At 40.2% G+C, this 17,804-nt stretch overlaps 1 protein-coding gene across 1 annotated transcript in view; it reads right to left on the bottom strand.

Annotated features, from left to right (window-relative positions):
• Positions 1-16,396, bottom strand: part of LOC306765283 (inactive phospholipase C-like protein 2) — a 60,547-nt gene extending 44,151 nt beyond the window's left edge. The window contains exon 1 of the mRNA XM_079252690.1: positions 15,733-16,396. Within this exon, the coding sequence (XP_079108816.1) occupies positions 15,733-16,032 (300 nt within the window). The 5' untranslated portion in view covers positions 16,033-16,396. The remainder of the gene's footprint in view (positions 1-15,732) is intronic.
• Positions 16,397-17,804: the final 1,408 nt, after the last annotated feature.

Raw genomic sequence — 17,804 nt, 5'->3', positions numbered from 1 at the left:
AATTTATTTGCAGTCAACAGTTCCATCAATAAAGGATGTGGCAATTGACTTGACACGAGCTTGTAAAAAGCCTTACATACATGACAGGCCTAACAAATGGAGGTATCACACAAGTAAGAGCAAACAAATGCACCAGCTCTTACGTATGAAATCACAACTCCTGTCAGTCTGAAATCAATACTTTAAGTGGAGAAGGAGACTGTTGAGGGGCCGGGCTAGACGTGACCGCTGGCAGCCAGTGTTCTACATCACCTATGCAGCATTGGCGCCCGGGTAATGAAATCGTCCTTCCTCTCATATGTTGGGATATGTGAGGGAGGGGCCAAGCAGCTGAAGAGGGAGGAGTAGTTCATCCTCCAACAAGGACAAACGACTGTGCAGACAGGAAAGCATTTAATGGCATTGGCAAACAGTCCACGTGTACGAATGACTGGATGTTTGCTTGTGCATGCAGCCTGAAGTCTCCCAGGGATATGCTGTTTGGCCTTTACCTGTGCTCCATCCCAGCGCCTCCTGCATCACCGTTTGACAAACTAGCCTCTTATCTGCTTATCTAAATGGTACCGGACCAGTCTCACGATTAAACTGGTCATCTTGGCTTCCATCCCATTCCCAGTTCTTCTTCTTCTACTTTCAATTTGTCTTCCTCTACCATCCAGTACACCGATCTTTACTGTAAACAACCCACACATTGTGCACATTTCTACTTGACCTCTCCCGGCTGGTGCTAGCTCACTCTCCATGACAACACCTCAGCCTGTATTTTTTTTCTTCATCAATTTACCCTTTTTTACCTCATACTGGACCATTAAAATACCTCCCAACAGCTCCTCTTGTTTTTTAATGTCTTGCTTTTATTGCATTCTGACCAGGTCTCCATTTCTCATCCTTTTATTTCTACTCTGTTCGTAATCGCGGCAGCTTCACTGTGCTGTTGTGCAGGCTGGTGCAAGTGTTTTGTGGCTGTTCACACAAACACATTAAGGGTTCTGTGGGGCTCTGGAGTCTGTTGTGTAAGTGGCAGGTAGGAGCAAGGCTGCACGAAGGGGGTTAGCATTGTCGTCAGCAGCATGAATCTGCAATGTAAACAATAGCTTATAGACACACACACACAGATCATACCCTCGCAACCACAAGAGATACAAAAAAAAAAGACGGGCAAAAAAAAAATATCTGTCTGCTTCCCACACTTTTCCACATGCATGTATGAAGGAGGTGAAGGAGTTTTTTTGTGTCAGAAAAAAGTCAATCTCAGCATGAAGTGTCTGTGAATACAGTGTGAATATTAATTATCTGAGGTGAGGAGGATGACTGACGTGCGTATGTTATGTTAATATTATTTACGACATGCAGTTTCGCTGAATCAAAACTTCACTTGGCAATGAAACTGTAATGGAATAAACATATTAGAAGATAAAGATGAAATGTAAACTCCATACTAAAAGCTTTTAAAGGAATATTACATACAGACACAAAGTATTCTCACATGCAAATCCAGTTGCAAACTAGTTAAACTCTTAAATATCCAAGACTATGATACCAATAACACTTTAGTCATTATGCTTGCATGTGTATTTTAGGTTTATCACAGTCAGTTTAGACAAGGGACTTTTTCCTGCTTTGCTTACTAATTGGCTGTGGCGATTCACTCAACATGTTGGGTAAACAGGGCAAAGCATGTGCGCTGAATAAAAATGTGAAACCTGAGTCAGGAAGGCAAGAGGAAGTGAACTAGGCACAAAAATTAGTCACAAAATAGTTTTCCTTCTTATCAAGTTCTTAAAGTCAAAAAACAAAGCAAAGGAAAAGGGAACTAAAGAACTGAAACAGTTTGGCCATTTATTAGTTGATTGACAGCTGATTGACAATGAGACTACTAATTATCAGGAGAAGCTCCCGAAGGCAGAGGTTCATCTCAGCCCTACACCGGGCTGATGAAAATGACTTTTCTGACATAATATACTTCCTATATCTATATAACTCATCATGGACCTTTTGAGCAAATTCCAGATGCGGGACTTGACTCTTCTCCACCTGAGAGTCACGATAATAAAATAATTCATTTGGGATCAAAGTCTGATTTAAATATAGTCGCGTATATCGTGCATATTCTTATAATATACACTTCTTTTCCTTAAACCAGAAGGTGTGTTAGCTTTAACTGCAGAGTGCATTCATATGTCGAGAATAAACTTCAGCATCTCAAGCTTTCTTGATGTCCTCTGAGGGAGGATCTTCTCCTGTGTGATATCTGTGCTAACATGTCTTCTGATCTGCAGGTTTTTCGTGTTGGATTTCTGTGCCTATGACAGTTTTTATGCTTTAACGTGACAGAATTCAAGCTGTAGTGTGTATGATTTCCATACTTTGACACTCTAGCAGGTGTCCAGCCTCAGGGCCACAGACCAGCAGCAGCCCAAAACGAATAAATATAAAAAAGTCCAAAAATTGAGAGGGATTTAAACATTATGTGGGATTTGGACATGGCTGGACTGCCCTTGTCTTGACTCTGTGATCCCGCAAAGGGAAAATTTAGTTGTAGGACTATTTGGACTGTTACCTGACCACCCACATTATGGAGTGGAGTCTCATGAGACAGCGGCACAGGATGGCAAAGTGGCCTGGTTTATCTAAATATACTGTCACAATGTACTAGGAGAGTCTGGCATTGACCCACTCCTCATGTCTAGCTGAGAGTTTACATCATTCAGACATCACGACTAAATGTATTTGGTGGGTTGCTGCCAGTTATTGTCAGGTAGTGTAAGAAGTACTTCAAGGATGTTTCTAATCTCACTGATGTGCCATCCTTTGAGAAATCAAGAGTCCTGGGACTGAGGGAGTATTAACACATCACTAGAGGTGAAGTCATTGAGGTTGTTGGAAAAACTCTTCCAAGGCAGGGCCCTGGGATGGTATGAGCTTCCACACAGTTAGGCTGACACACATCTGCACTATTGCAACACTGACACGACTTTCGAAACGCTGCATGGAGGTCAGGGACAGTCCATCTAGCATGGCAGACTAGAGTTGTGGTACCTATTTTTAAAGAAAAGGGACAGGAGACCATTTAAGTGTGCTGCAGATGCAGTGCAGGACAAATATATCAAAGCAGAGAGATGGTGCAGACATAATACTATTAGCAGTGTAGCATGCAGTGACCTGACTCCAGTTCTCCCAGTAGCTTTATACTGTTACAGTAGATGTCAAATGTTGAAATGATTTACATCAAAGGCGAGCCTCAAGCATACCTGTGACTCTTCATTTGTAGTTCATTCAGCTGTTGCATTGTGTAGATGTGAGAAAAGTTTAATTCTGTGCTTTTCTTTAGTTTTATCTTGTGGTTCTTTTCACCCAAACGACTCACAGGGAGTCGTACTGAGATCCTATATTACTATGTTGACTTGCTAAAAGAGCAACTTTTCAACACAGGACAAAATTATGCTCCTGTTCCTGTTGTTTTAAGTCACTGAAGGATGGACCTTTCAAAAAAATAAAATAAAAGCAATGCAAAGAAACTGCTTAAACAAATTGTTTGTTTCAGCTTTTAGAATGAAATAGAATCCAGACACACATTTTGGGGGCATATGTGTAGTGTTGTGCATGAATTTCCCTACATGGGAACCACCAACACAGTCAGAAGAAACATTAAAACATCCAAACAGTGACTGTCATATCGCTAAACTCAGTTTACCTTAGGACAACACAGCAGGATGTGATTTAAAAAGTGTGGATTCACATCTTTACTCTCTCCCATCATTCATGCCTCTCTTTGCACCCTCCTGCCTCTTGACTGTAGGGAGAAGATTTCTGTCCTTGCTTGTCAGGATTACTGCCAGCTAAAGGTGCTAATGGCCTATAGCTGTAGAACACAGAGTGCCTTTTGGAGTCCTCTCTTTCTCCTCCCTCCTATTCTCCTCTTCATCTATTCCACTCCTGCTCCTTTCTGCACTCTACTCCTCTCCCATCCTTTCCTCTCCATTAGTGTGCAGCAGCATTTAACAGAGCAGTTTTCACATGGATCAGTATGCTATTCTCGATGCTGGTCCAACACAGTGCCATGCACATGCAAGAAAATCCCAGCAAGCAGCATTTAGTATGAGGTACATCCAAGCTTTGGGGTTTTTTATGGCTCCCTTACTGATCAAGAATTACTGACAACAAAGGGACCCCTATGCTGTCACTTCATGCCTTCAGCATCCAAGAGAAGGACAGCACTTGAACGCACAACAAAGACATAACTTTGCCGAAGGAAAATAAAAACCATAAACAAATCTGTGTTTGCATAAAGTCGGGTCAATATTATCTCAGTTGCTAGTATCCAATATTGTTCCAGCGAAGCCAGATTTATTTTAACTTGTGTTTTTGAGAAGTCTTACACGCTGAACAGCCAACAGGAGTAATCTCTGTCACATTTACACTAATGCAAAATATGTAATTGGCAAGAAGGCCGGGAGCTGACAGCTGATTGTTGACTTGGTGTCTAAGGGCCCCTTTGGGACAAGAAATAAGGTTTTTATTACCCTTTTTCTAATTATTCAAATGAGGGGGTTGAAATTTTAACAGTCAGTAGTGTTTTTCTTGGTAAGAAGATATCTGTCTGTGATCAAATCCACTCCTAAAACACCGTGCTTTACATGGATCAAACATGTGTATGAATCTGAATGCAGAATTTTTACATGCAATTCATTACATAACTATATAATTATTTTATTATTGCTGAACTATTTATAGTAAAGTAAATAATCAGAAAACTCTTCTCCATCATTTTGCAAGATCTTAGAATAAAATACTTGATATTTAAATGTGTGAAAAAACACACTTTTTTTTTTTTTTTTTAAACCTAGTCTTGGAATTTATTATTTTTATCTCAACATTTCCAGTACTGAAACTTATTTTGTTCTGTTTTTCCTAAAAATCCCTCCAACCACAGCAGTAATAAGTGTTTCACACAAATGATTATATCCATAGCTGTGATCAATGGTGAGTTCTGAATTCCTTTAATTGATTCTTGTGTTTATTTTTCATCCCACGCTGTGAGCAAACCACATGTCTCTGCACCCGCAAGCCATCCGCCATAAGCCCAACACTTTGACCTTAATTCTTCCTGATTACTCAACCTGACTCTCCTGCTGCATGAGTGCCTGACCTTTATACACGATCAATCATGCACTCAAAGTTACCCTCACTTGTTTCTCTACATTGGCTCCTCCTTCACCATCACGCACGCACAGACACACAACCAACCACACGGCTAAAACGTCTTCTCAGACTGTTGAAAGGGCTCTTTCATTTGTCGCCCAGTTTTCATTTTAAAAAGTTTTCTGGGAACTGCACTTCTCTCCCACAACTTCCACAGGCTGTTGATAACTGGATTGTTCTGTACTGGGAGTTTGTACCCACTTTCTATGCCTGACCTGGTTTGGCCAGGCTAATAGGAATTCAACATTATGTAATAGCATAAAATAAGGTTGCAACATCGATACGATATCTTGGCACTGGGAACTGAGTAAATGGCTATTAAGCATGTTTAACCCATTAACAGCACATAGCAATACTACAGTTTTAAATGATTTCTCTTACTTCTAAATGAACACACATTGTATATATGTTTGCAGCTGTGAACTATTAAACGCTCTTGCCTTTGATACATTTAGGAGATAATGCCATATAAAGACTTTAAAGTTGGCCACCAAGTAACATTGTCATTTCAGAGATCAACAATGTATTCATTGCACATGGTTGCATTTTCTGTCAGTTTTTTTTTTTTTTGTTTGTTTGTTTTTTTTTGTTTGTTTTTTTTATCATAGCATCTTCTGCATCATCTTTTCTGTTCAGTAATGTTCTTGAGCAGACCACCCGGGATCATTTTCAAACTGCAGTTGCTCACAGCTGCAATGACATGCAAGAAAATGGAAACATGGAGCTGTCATCGTGTTTCCTGAAACAACATTTTATGATCCTCAAAGTTTATTTTTGTCATGCACAGGAGCAATATGCACCGACTGGCTGTTCGAAAGGCTTGCAATTGTTCCAGCATGACATTAAAAGATTATTGAAGTTCACTGAAACAAGGATAAAATATGACATGAAAGAGGTTAAGTGGGGAAACAACAGGGAGGCCAGACATTTTATGACAGGCATTCGTCACTGTTCTGTGACTTTTATTGATCCTTTCATTAATCAACATTTCCTCAAGCTGTGAGGGGAAAAAGGTATTTGCTCCTTGCTGTGCAGTTCTGCTGGAGCTGTGGCAGAAATATATGACGAGAAATTATCATGAGCTGGTGGTGGTAGCATATAATTTATCTGAGCATTTAGCCAGCATACACTCTAATGCAAAATACATTTATTTTAAATTCATGTTCATGGCATGCTGTGTATATTACACAGGATATGATACTTGATGTGATCTTTAATGTTTGATCATTTACTTGGCAAAATGTAAAAATAAATAGTCATTTTTTAAAAAAAAATTTATTTCAATAATAAATCAAAACTTTATAAGATATTCACTTAAATCTTCAAGAATTTAGTTCTAATATCAGACAACTGGACTTCCTTTTCACCAAGCGTAACATCATAAACTCCATCACTGTTGTCTTCAGTCTTATTATTCTCTCCTTTTCCTCTCTGCCTGTCTCATTTACACTGCTGTGTATCGCATTTCAAGCTATAAAGTCTGGATCAGTGACTCAATATTTCTACTCATGCAATGCAAAGAATAGAAAATCTTTTACCTCAGTCTGTTCCTCCTTCACACATGCTCAGTGTAACTTCAGAGAAAACATAAATATACTAACTGACACGCAGGGCTTTCAGCGGCTGAGGCCTGCAGAGCAGAGCTGCAGTGCAGACAGAAAGCTGGAATAGCAAGAGATCACCATTCCTGCATTCCTCAAGCCCTTTCAGCAACTATTACTGCACACACATGGCAACCTAATACAGATGCAGTGTGTGATATTGACAGAACAGTCAGACACAGAGAAATCAAACAGTTTCAAACACAAAAAAAACTAAAAATAAAGGCAGTTTAATGAAATACGAAAGAAGAAACTGTTTCTTTACAAATGTATTCTGTAATTTAAAAAAAAACACTGCATAGGAAATGCTAGTGCAGTGTGTGTGTGGGTGTGTGTGTGTGAGCACGTGCATTTGCATTCAGTGGAATGCTTGAGTCACATGTCTGTGCTTGCACTGTAACTGTAACCTGCACAAAGATACACACCAGGTCACAGGCAACATCAGAGAGGACACACGCCACAAGACACAGGCAGTTCAGCATCTTCAAACCAAGCCAGACAGATGGCCACTGTTACACCAGAGAAGGATCAAGGATCTACCGTAATTGCTAGAAATATGGAAGGCAATGCTTTTTCTGGAGGAGGTAAATTTGGTTACATTTCATCTCTGCTTGTGTGGGTGTTGCAGTTTTAAGAATCCCTCATCAATAAGGGTCCATGTTATGACTTTTTTAGTGTGTGGGCTTGCAGGGCAACTACTGGTAAATCATTAGACAGTTTTGGAAAACAATGAAAATATCAAATGCATGAATGAAATCAAAAATAATTTTCCTTTTTTAAAAAAAAACATGAATTTTTCTTCAAATTCTGACACTTTAACACAAAACCAATATGATTAAACTGATCAATATTTGAGAAAAAAAAAAAAAAAACAGCCTGTATTACATGTTTTTATAATTATATACACATTTAGCTCCTGTGCTGAAAGCCACAGAATCTTTCATTTTTTGTCATCTGTGCCTGAGTAAAAAAAAAAAAACTTTGGCAAAGCCTGTGTACCAACAGTCATCATCACCACAGCAGGAAGAAGTACAAAACCGTCCAGAAGACAACAAACCTACTGACTGACATAATCCCAGTTGTTACGTAGCTGCTGAGCTGCTTCAGTCACCCTCCATAAATCTCAAAAGCTACAAGATGTTATTAAAAACTGACAGCGTAGGGTGTCTGTTTCTTAACTTTGTCAACTGAGTGCTATGTGCATAAGTAGTTCTGAGGTGTGCCGCCAGAAACTTGATTACATGACTGCTTAGTAAGCAATATGCTGTATTATATAAACGTTTTACTGAACAAGTTTTGCATCAATGTTCATCATGTGATATAAAATTTAAAAAAAAAAAAACGGATCTGCTGTATATAAAAAGACACCTGAAGTCCAAATAATGCCTAGATTCAGGATTTTTTTTTTTCTCTGCAAAATAAGTATAAAGATTTCACACCTTATCCTCTTCCATGACTGAAAGCTGTTTACTTAAAAAAGATGCTGTAACCTAATTATACCAACTACAAAGAGCGATTGAAAACAACTTAAACAACTTAAAGCACAGTGTGCTATTCATCTTTTAGCAATAATGAATAGACAACAAAGCCTGCCATTGTAAAAGCCGTAAAAAAAAAAAGGCTGAACATGGTGGTTTTGTGTGGGTCTTCAAGTGAGGAGAGTTGCAGAATTTAATGAAAAGAAACAAAAGCAAAAGCAACAAGCAGACAAAATTGGGATGTTGCTACCGATACTGATTAAGGAGATGAAAATTTAAGACAGCATGCAGCATTAAAAGAAAAAAATATCCATAGGAGTTCAAACACACAGCATTTACAGACATCAGACATGCACCGTGCACAGCTCTACAAAGACACATAGAAATCATTTTATCAGTGATGTCAGTAAGAGTCTGGCCTGCACCCGCTGGCGTAAACATGGCAGCTACAGCTGAAAATGTGAAGCTCCTCCAGGCAATCATGTATTTGTTTAGTTTCTTTCAAAACAACGTTGCTAAACATCGCTAAGTAATGTTTGAAAGATGTAGATTACTGACATCCTAACTGCGCGCCCAACAACCCAATCAACCAGAAGCCAGAATGGAGATCCATACAGATAACTGCGGCGGTGGCTGTTTTACCAGTCTAACTGTGTGGGCCTGAATGAGGTATTACGCTTCTCTATGACAGCTACGTTCATCTTGCAGTGAAATTTGATCATAATGAGACCAGCACGATGCACTTCACTTTAAGTAGGCCTTATAGTGGCTCAATATCAAAATCAATTCTTTTTTTTTTATTATTATTCTTTCACTGCAGGACAATTTTTGTCCTGAAAATTAAGTCTGAAAGCAGCTCTTTGAAGACAACCTACACGTCTGATAAAGGCAGCTCAGACTAGGTATATACGCTGCTCTTTTTAACAGCTAATAGTGTGTATGATGTGCTAACACCAGCTCTGACATGATTTAGCACAGAGCCACACAGATGGTCAGAAGTTGCATCACTTCCTTCCTCCTGCAAATATCTGCTTCACTGTATCTCCTTTTATTACTAGTTTTCTGTCAGATCACTGTTTTCTCTCTGGAAGCATCTGGAAACGGTTTTAAGTCATAATTAAGTCGCATTTTTCAAGAAGTGCATGTTGAATTCACCATTCAACAGTCAACACCGTCACATTTACCACATGTATGTACAGAGGCACATTTCTGCATGCTTACGAAGACCTCTGTTGTTTTTTTTTTATAATTCATCTTTCACACTGTTCCTTCTCCTAAAGTTTCTCTCCCTGTCCTGATCTAAGGCACACAGATAAGTCCACACTTTGCCCTGAGCAGAATGAGGAGGAGATGAATAAAACTGTGTGAATGTAAAGACAGAGCTCTCCCCCTTGAGCAGCGCAAAGCCAACAGATTGACTGTCTGGGTAAATAAAGCGACGTCGTTAAGGACACTGGTGCTGGTATTACCTGCTACCATCATCTTCTCCTCTGTTTAATTAAGATGTGTAATGAGAGAAACTCAAAGAAACAGTCTCCTCTGGTTTTCCTTCCCCGTAAGCGGGGAAAATCATTTGCACTGTCACAGCCAGAACTGCTGGGAAACTGAACCAAAACTCACATTGTTTTCACACAGCAATATAAAAACCAATGCGTGCAACTTTTTATTGTGGCTACTGCATAATTGCAAACTGTTTCATCATTTTTTTTTGGCTTCACTGCATAGTGAAAGCAAAAAAAAAAAAAAAAAAAAAAAAAAAGAGGAAGCAGGTAGTAGAAACAGGTAGAAGTAAAGCGAGGTGAAGCAGCTATAGCAGACCTATAATCCCTCTCATCCATCACACCAGTGCTCCTCTGGCACATATGAACCTGGCAGACATCCCGCCTGACAAATCTGAATATTACTCATCTGTACAACAGTTCTTCTGAAAGGCCTGGCTCAGTCTGCAAAACTAATACATCCTCTGATCAGACCAATGTCCTATCCAGAGTGTCTCAGATTTTTCTCCACCATGAGGATAAATGAAGCAAATTGAAGGCCGCCTGCATGTGCTGTAGTGTCATATCCTCTGTGCATGTCCCTCAAAGACAATAAAGATAAGACATACCAAACACACCCGCGTGGTGTTGAATCAAATCAACTGTTTGTGCAATCTGACACATGGGTAATTGAAGCTCTAGATCAAGTGATTGTTCTTAAGGAATTAAGGAGAAGGATTAGAAGGCGACTCAAGGAAGCTCCCCCTCTCTATAAAGATGACCACAGAGACAGAGCTGCTTAAAAAAGGAGCACTCAAATAAACCACATCCTTGTTTTTCAAGCTATGAAAACAGTCTGTCACATAATAGATGTTGTAGGTAAAGAAAATCTATGCATCGCCCCAAAAAAAGGAACGTCTGTTCACTGCTGCTGTTTCTAGAAAGTACTTCAAAGCCAACCTCAAAAACATCACAACACTTAAACTCCTTCCTCTGCTCTGATCTTTGAAGAAAGACGACTTCAAGACAGAAAGCCTGTCGGAGAGACAAGCATTTCCTCCGTGTCTAATGTACAGTAAAGCCTTTAAATCAGAAGGAATCGCATAAATCACAGCTTTTCTTTGATTAAATTCACTCCAGCGAGATGTTAATCAACTTTGCTCCACAAACACAACTTATGTGTCTTCAGCTTAGTGTTTTTGGGTGAGGGGCCTTTACAAAACTTTTTTTTTTTCTTCTTTCTTTCTTTTCCCTGCTTATTGATACTAAACTGTACATTCAAATATATACTTGAGATGTTTGTATTTTCCAGATGGCTGTTTTGTGAAAACCAGCCAAGTGAGGGAGCGATGATTCAGCAGCTCCAGACATCTGTAATCACCACTTCACATCTTCTGCTGTCTCTTATTCCACGCAGTGCAGTTCTCTGTTTTCCAAAAATATCCAAGCGTTCAGCTCGGCTTGCAGCTGCAGGAGACATGGGAATTACTTATGCTCTTTGAAATCCCGTAAAACAGACACGCATCTTACCCTAACTCTCGTTATCTCTAGCCATATTACATTACCTTAAATTCAATTTCTGGTTCTTATTCTACGTAAAACCAGAGAGATAAACAAAGAGACGGGCTTTTATTCGCATTCTCATTATCATCTCAGATGATTCGATGATACTGCACGTAATCAGTGACATTAGTTCAGACTTGTACGGAGATGTCCTTGCTCCTTGAGAGGATCAGAAAAATCTCACATTAGGGACATGATGGCAAGAGGCAGAAGCAATCTAATAAAAACGTAACACTGTGTGCAGTGTATAAACCCAAGTGTCAGAGGAATGTTACACAAAACTCTATACCTCCATGTGAGTTTATTCACTTTCTATAACATTTAATCACATAGAAACCATAGACTTACTGCACTGGTTATCAGGGTAAAGACAGTGTATAACTGGGAGGAGGATCTACACATTGATAGTGTGTGTCAGTGCGCAAAGATGTATGAATCAGGAATTCAGTGTCGACATTAGTGTTGCTTATGAAGGAATCTTATCTTTCGACCTTTAACACACTTTAACAGAGCAGATGAAAAAGGCAGTGAATAAAAAATAATGGGCAATATGCAGAAAATGCTTATATGATAATTATCTTGAAATAATCCTGACTGCTCCTTCACTAGTTGTGTTAGTTGTCTCTTCCCTCTCCCCCTGCAGCCAGGAAGGAGCCGGACTTGCAGCTGTCCACAGTCCAGCATTACATAACATCACAAACTCCCCTTGAAGCTACTTTGAAGTCTCTCCACCATGACACTGTCACCCTGCTGAGGAAATTACAAGAGAACAAAGCTGGGTGCCGGCTTAAGAGACAAACACGCAAACTCTTCCCTTCCAAGATTTGCATGTTGAGGGCCAAGTTAATGAGGTAACGCGGTGCTGTAATTGCTCATTTGCCTCGCTATTCCCATGGACCCACAGCCCCCTTCACCTTTCGAACCTCCGCTCAAGCACACACGCAATGTGCCGTTCAAGAGTGAGTGGGTGTGCTGAAGCTGTACACGAAACATTTCAACAAAGTGACTGACCCATTTTCCCACCATGCACCACTTGAACATTGTGCACCCTGTCCAGACTAACATGTAGAGCATCTTTTTAAGTGTTTTACAGTCCTGCTTTCAATATCTATCAGTTAAAGGCTCAAAGGCATTTTGCCAAGCAGGCATGAGATCAACACTAAGCAAATGCATGTTTTAATAACAAAATGGAGCCATGCAAAAGTTAAACTGGCACAAGAAGAAGAGAATGGTGCAGCAGCTGGTTGTCTGGTCTTTCTTGTTTAGATTGAACAGCTGATGCTGTTGCTTTCCAGCTGACATATCTTTGTCTCCTTGTTCTCCTCTTCCCTCTTTTTTTCTTCTGTTTGTTCTCTCCTTTTATTTTTGCCCTCGCCCATCTTGTCAAGTCCAGCACTAAAATGTAAATTTCTCAATAAACAATTTGAAAAATCAAGAATAATGCTTTGTTATCAAGAGGGGTCGAACCGTATAGCCATAAAGCTCCTCTTGCCAAAGCAGATCTGTTCTGCACAACACAGCAGCCAGACCATCATCCTGTTTGCTATGATGCTGGACAAAACAAGTTAAAAAAGAGCAACAGATGGACTTATGAAGTATTTGGACATGTAATGTCAATTAATATGACAACAAACTGGAAGTACGGTGATAGTTTTATGTCCCCTGAAGTAGCTGTGACTGCCATCTGAAGTGCATCTGAAGAATAATAGAGAAACTGTTGTGTTTACAGAGTCGATCAAGGCCAACTCACCCAATCAGCCAAGTTCATGTCCGTAAAATTGTGTGGAGAAAGAAAAGAAGTGAAATTAAAAAAATCCACCTAAAAACACTATTTTCTATTTTGTTTTGTTTTTTTGTCTTTTTTTTCTACCAACACCGTCACCATCGAAATTAGTTCTCTATGTTTGAATCTGAAGATCATTATAATTGTATGTTATTCAAGTTAAACAACTAAATTTCCCCCAAAAAACATGTAAAATGTTCAAAATAAAAGGATGGCGGATCCAACAGATGGCTGCCATGTTGCATTGCCATCTTTAAATACGGTAGCCAAAAGGGGACAAACATGTTAGCTTTACGCATTTCAGCCTGAATCCCCGTGTGCTGTTGGAGGAGAAGGAGAGAAAAGCAAAGATGACCGTGGATCATTCAACTTGCCCTTTACCACTGAAATACTCCTTTCCGCTACGAGAGGGAAGGGGAAAAAAAGCTGATAAAAGAGAAAGTAATGATAACAGGGAGAAAACAACCTAACAACAGTGGAGTTTATTGGGGTGTTGCATTAGATACACTACAGTTATTCCAGCTACTACTTTATCTTCCCATTTGAGTCAGATAATTTACTGTTACTTGCTACATAAAAAGGCAGAGATGCTAATTTGTTAGCTAGCCTACAGTGAAAAAGCTGCTTTGCAACAGTTTTTAGTTGCTGTTACTCTTCGCAGAAGTCATACCATATTTTCTCAGAGCTTTTCCTGTTATAATAATTTATTTCAGGTGATCTGTCAAGGGAGGTGGGGGTTGATGGCCTTGCTCTAGTCACATGATGAATTAGCTATTAGTACCAAATACTTGGAGGACATGCTTCAATCAGCATCAATAGGAGTTATGTATCATTCTGTAACTCATCACCTGACGGGACACTCCAACTTGTGCAAGATGTTGACATTTTCAGATTCATGACTCTCTGCAGCTTTGGTTCTGGTACTAACAAGCTTAAACAGTGAGGGACCAGAGAGCCCCACTCGGTTGTTTGCATTAAATTTAACAACTAGTTAAGACTAATTCTCACACACTGATCTGTTTACCTAGTTAGTTGTAAAATGTTCCTCCAGTTTTTGGGTTTTTTTTTATATTTGTGAAAGTTAGTTTTCCAATTTTTTCTTGCCCTTGTTCCACCTTTTTTTGTCAGATGGGTTGCCATCACTTAAAATAATTACACAATATTTTCCATGAAATTGTAAAATGTCATCTGACATGTTGTGTATGCTAAAATATGGCTTTATAAACATAACTTCAATGTCAGAACACTAATTGATAGTTTTCAGAATTAAATTAAAAGGTAAAATTGCATCACAAGGATTATTTTAGTAAGACAGACAGCCTGTCATACATTATATGTAAAATACTAAACATTTTTCAGCTTTTACATGTTCATAACTGTTTTTTTTAGAAAAATCTTTACTCTGACACAAGGAACTTAAAAACCAGCAGAAAAACATACAGTTTATTTGGATGCTACAGGTTTGACAGCATGAAACCAGTCTTGTACTGGTTCAGTGAGGTTTAACTATGCATTTGGCAGCTGATTTCTATGCTTGTGGGAGAATGCCTAATTTTAATCCACATTTACAGGGAACAGAAAAAAAATCAGAGAATTCCCTGAGGTGTCTGATAGCTTCATATTTTTTCTCTTAAACAGTTGCTATGCAAACTAGATCTGACATAACAGAATGCAACTCTCCATCATGTCCCACCTACACACTTCTATCTCCATCAAGGACCCCACGAGAAATTCTGCTGTTTTAACAGATTGCACACCGAGTTGCAAAACCAAGACATTCTGCTGTATTAAAAGGGTAATATGGGTTAACACACACACACACACACACACACACACACACACACACACACACACACACACACACATATGTATGGATGTGTATCATGAGAAAACTCTCTGTCTTGCCTATACTGGTTTGTGGAAGACCAGTTAATTAACCTCCAGTAATGAAAGCACTAATTAGGGCTGGGTTGCCATTAAAAATATTTTAATCACACTATCTATTATGGACAGACCTAAAATGAGGGGAAAAAGTTAATTCCAAGCTTGAAAACCAAGTATATATTTGGAAAGGGATTCAGATTTTCATTTGAGTCTATCAACAATCTTTTATTAGAAAAAAAAACTGGCACAGAAACTCAGCTGATGAAAACTTTTAAACCAATTACCTCATTATAAAAATAAAATATCAACCACAACTGTTAACCCTCATAAAGCATAAATAAACACAACTACACTCTACAGTGTCTGCAAGTTTCACCTCTGATGTTGGCTTCAGGACCAACTGAGTCCCATCTGAGTTTGGTATCTTTAGGAGAGGAACCTGAAAGTACAGATGCTCTCAATAGGCCACATTTTCACGCCTTTCAGATGCTACTACATTGTGGGGGGGAAACCTTTTATTTGTGCCAAACTTCAACAAGCAGTGGAATTCTCTCTTTTTATTTTCTTTGTGGGTGTATCCAGGAACTCTGCACAACTCAGGACATCCCCAGATCGCCCTGGAACATAAGCTCCACTTGAAAGACAGCTATTTGCTTCGCTGCTGCACAAACACTTAAATAAATTCCCTCGTGTCACCTTGAAAATCTCTGACAATGTGAATAAGGGCTCCAAATCACACCAACCTTCATGATACCGCATGGAGCGTTTCCAGCTCCCTGACTTCTCTCCGCGGAATTATCACGGCTGCCACTCCCGATCCGTGGACTGCCGTGTTCCCTGTGCCGACCATTGGTAAAAACTCCCTCAGCCCCGTAGCCTTGAGCGGCCGACACCTCCAAGTACGTCCGCGTGGCGGTGGGAGGCAGAGCTGCCGCATCGCCGGTGATCCCCGCGACGTTGGTCGCACCCTGCCCTGCTGGTGCGCTGAGGGAAGACTCCAAAACATGTCCTGACAAGGCATCTGAAGAGTGTACCCCTGCCATGATCCGCCGGTGTTAGAGCAAAGCCAGCTCCCCCTTCACGTGAAAACAACCCATTTTCTTAAAGCGCGCAGGATTCGCTGGCGTCCGGGGCAGCTCGTCTTCTTCAGCGGATTACTGCTTCAGCTGGTCCATCGTTGGAAGCGGAGCTGATCTCACTCAACAGTTCTGGTTAAATAAGAAGCAGACAGTAACGCACGCGACCCTCCTGTGTTGGAGGATTTCAGGGGGCGTGTGTGTGTGTGTGTGTTCACAAAGACTGGGAACACAGACTTAAAAGCAAATCTCTCTGGTGTCCTCTCTGCGTGGTCAGCGTGCACTTTCGTCCCCCTTGTCTTCACAAATCTGCCTCACTCCACTCGCCTGCGTCTGCACACTCCGCCGCGCGCATCGCCTCGCGCACCTCAACAGTTTTGCAGTGCTTGCAAAGAGCACAGCTTCCCCTCTCACATGCATCCGCGGGACAGAGTCAAGACGGCGAAAGCGCAGTCGCAATACGCACACACACACACACACACACACACACACACACACAGGCGCGTTTGCGAGGAGACCACAATTAAATCCAGCAGGCTCCTGCGCGCGCAATCGCTGATTCTTTGGGGTGCGCGCGCAATCCTTTTTATAAAGACTGCGTAAGTAGACATGTAGGGGGTTCAGAGTAGAGCCATAAATGTTCAGGACACCTGCCAAATACTTAGTCTGATCAGCATTGTTGTTTACGTAACATACCTAAAAGTGTGTAACATCGACACAAACTCTGCCTTATGACAAGTTGCATGCTTTCCACAAGAGGGGGCTCAGGAAAGCCAGTTTATTAAAAAATAATAACAAGGATGACAAAAGGTAAACCCAGTTTAGTCACATTTTCCTCTTTATCTAATCATTTTGTAACTCTTTATGTCGAATTTCTTAAGTTTCTTTAAGTTGTCGATGTTTGTTGGTCTTGTTTGCTACAAAGACCAACCCTCTCAGAAAGAAACTTCTCTTCATTTTTCTTATAACTTTGATTCTTTTCACTTGTAGTAGAAAAAAATATATGATGGAGTCCAGTTGGAAAAGAAAGTTAGGTCATAATCATCAGGGGGACAGTGATAGAGAACAGAGTACTGTGCCAAAACCTTCCTGAAGCGGTGCAGAGTGACACTTCAAGGTCAGTGCAGCAGCAGCAACTGGATGATCAGGACCAACTCCTGCTTTAAGTGCTGTATATCAAAGAGAGTTGTCCACATTTCCCCCAGGTGATTGCGCTGGTTTTGGGGGAAATGCAGAGACAAGACTTATCATATGTTGTTAAAACCTTTCAACATACAGTAATATCGTGGCCTGGAACTTTGTCCAGTTTGGATATAGTGACTTTTTTTTTTATTTTGGATGTCCATCCTGTGATCTTTGTGGTTGCTATTGCCTGCCTGTGGTGGAAAAGTCATTGACTACTCTTTGTGGTGGGGGGTTTGGGAAGCGAGTTGTTCTAAAGTAAGGTGTCGGATAGCAGGAAATTCAGTCCTCTAACAGCTTTAGGCAAGAAGCTGTTGCACAATCATGCAGCGTGGATCCTGACACTGCAAAACCTCCTGCCGGATGTTAGAAAGTCACCCTCTTATGGGTGAGAAGGATCCTTTATGATGGTAAAAGCTCTGCACACAACATGCCTTGAAGATGCTGTGTTCAGTGGCACTATGATATATAGAACAACTATAACAGTAGGTACCAATTTACTTCAAAAGCATCAACATATAAGAATGAATCATGTTTCATATACTGTTTTGTTTTCA

Source organism: Telmatherina bonti, assembly GCF_933228915.1.
Source record: "Telmatherina bonti genome assembly, chromosome: 14".
Taxonomy (NCBI): domain Eukaryota; kingdom Metazoa; phylum Chordata; class Actinopteri; order Atheriniformes; family Telmatherinidae; genus Telmatherina; species Telmatherina bonti.
The sequence above is the reverse complement of the archived record's forward strand: the minus strand, read 5'-3'. Positions and strand labels throughout refer to the sequence as shown.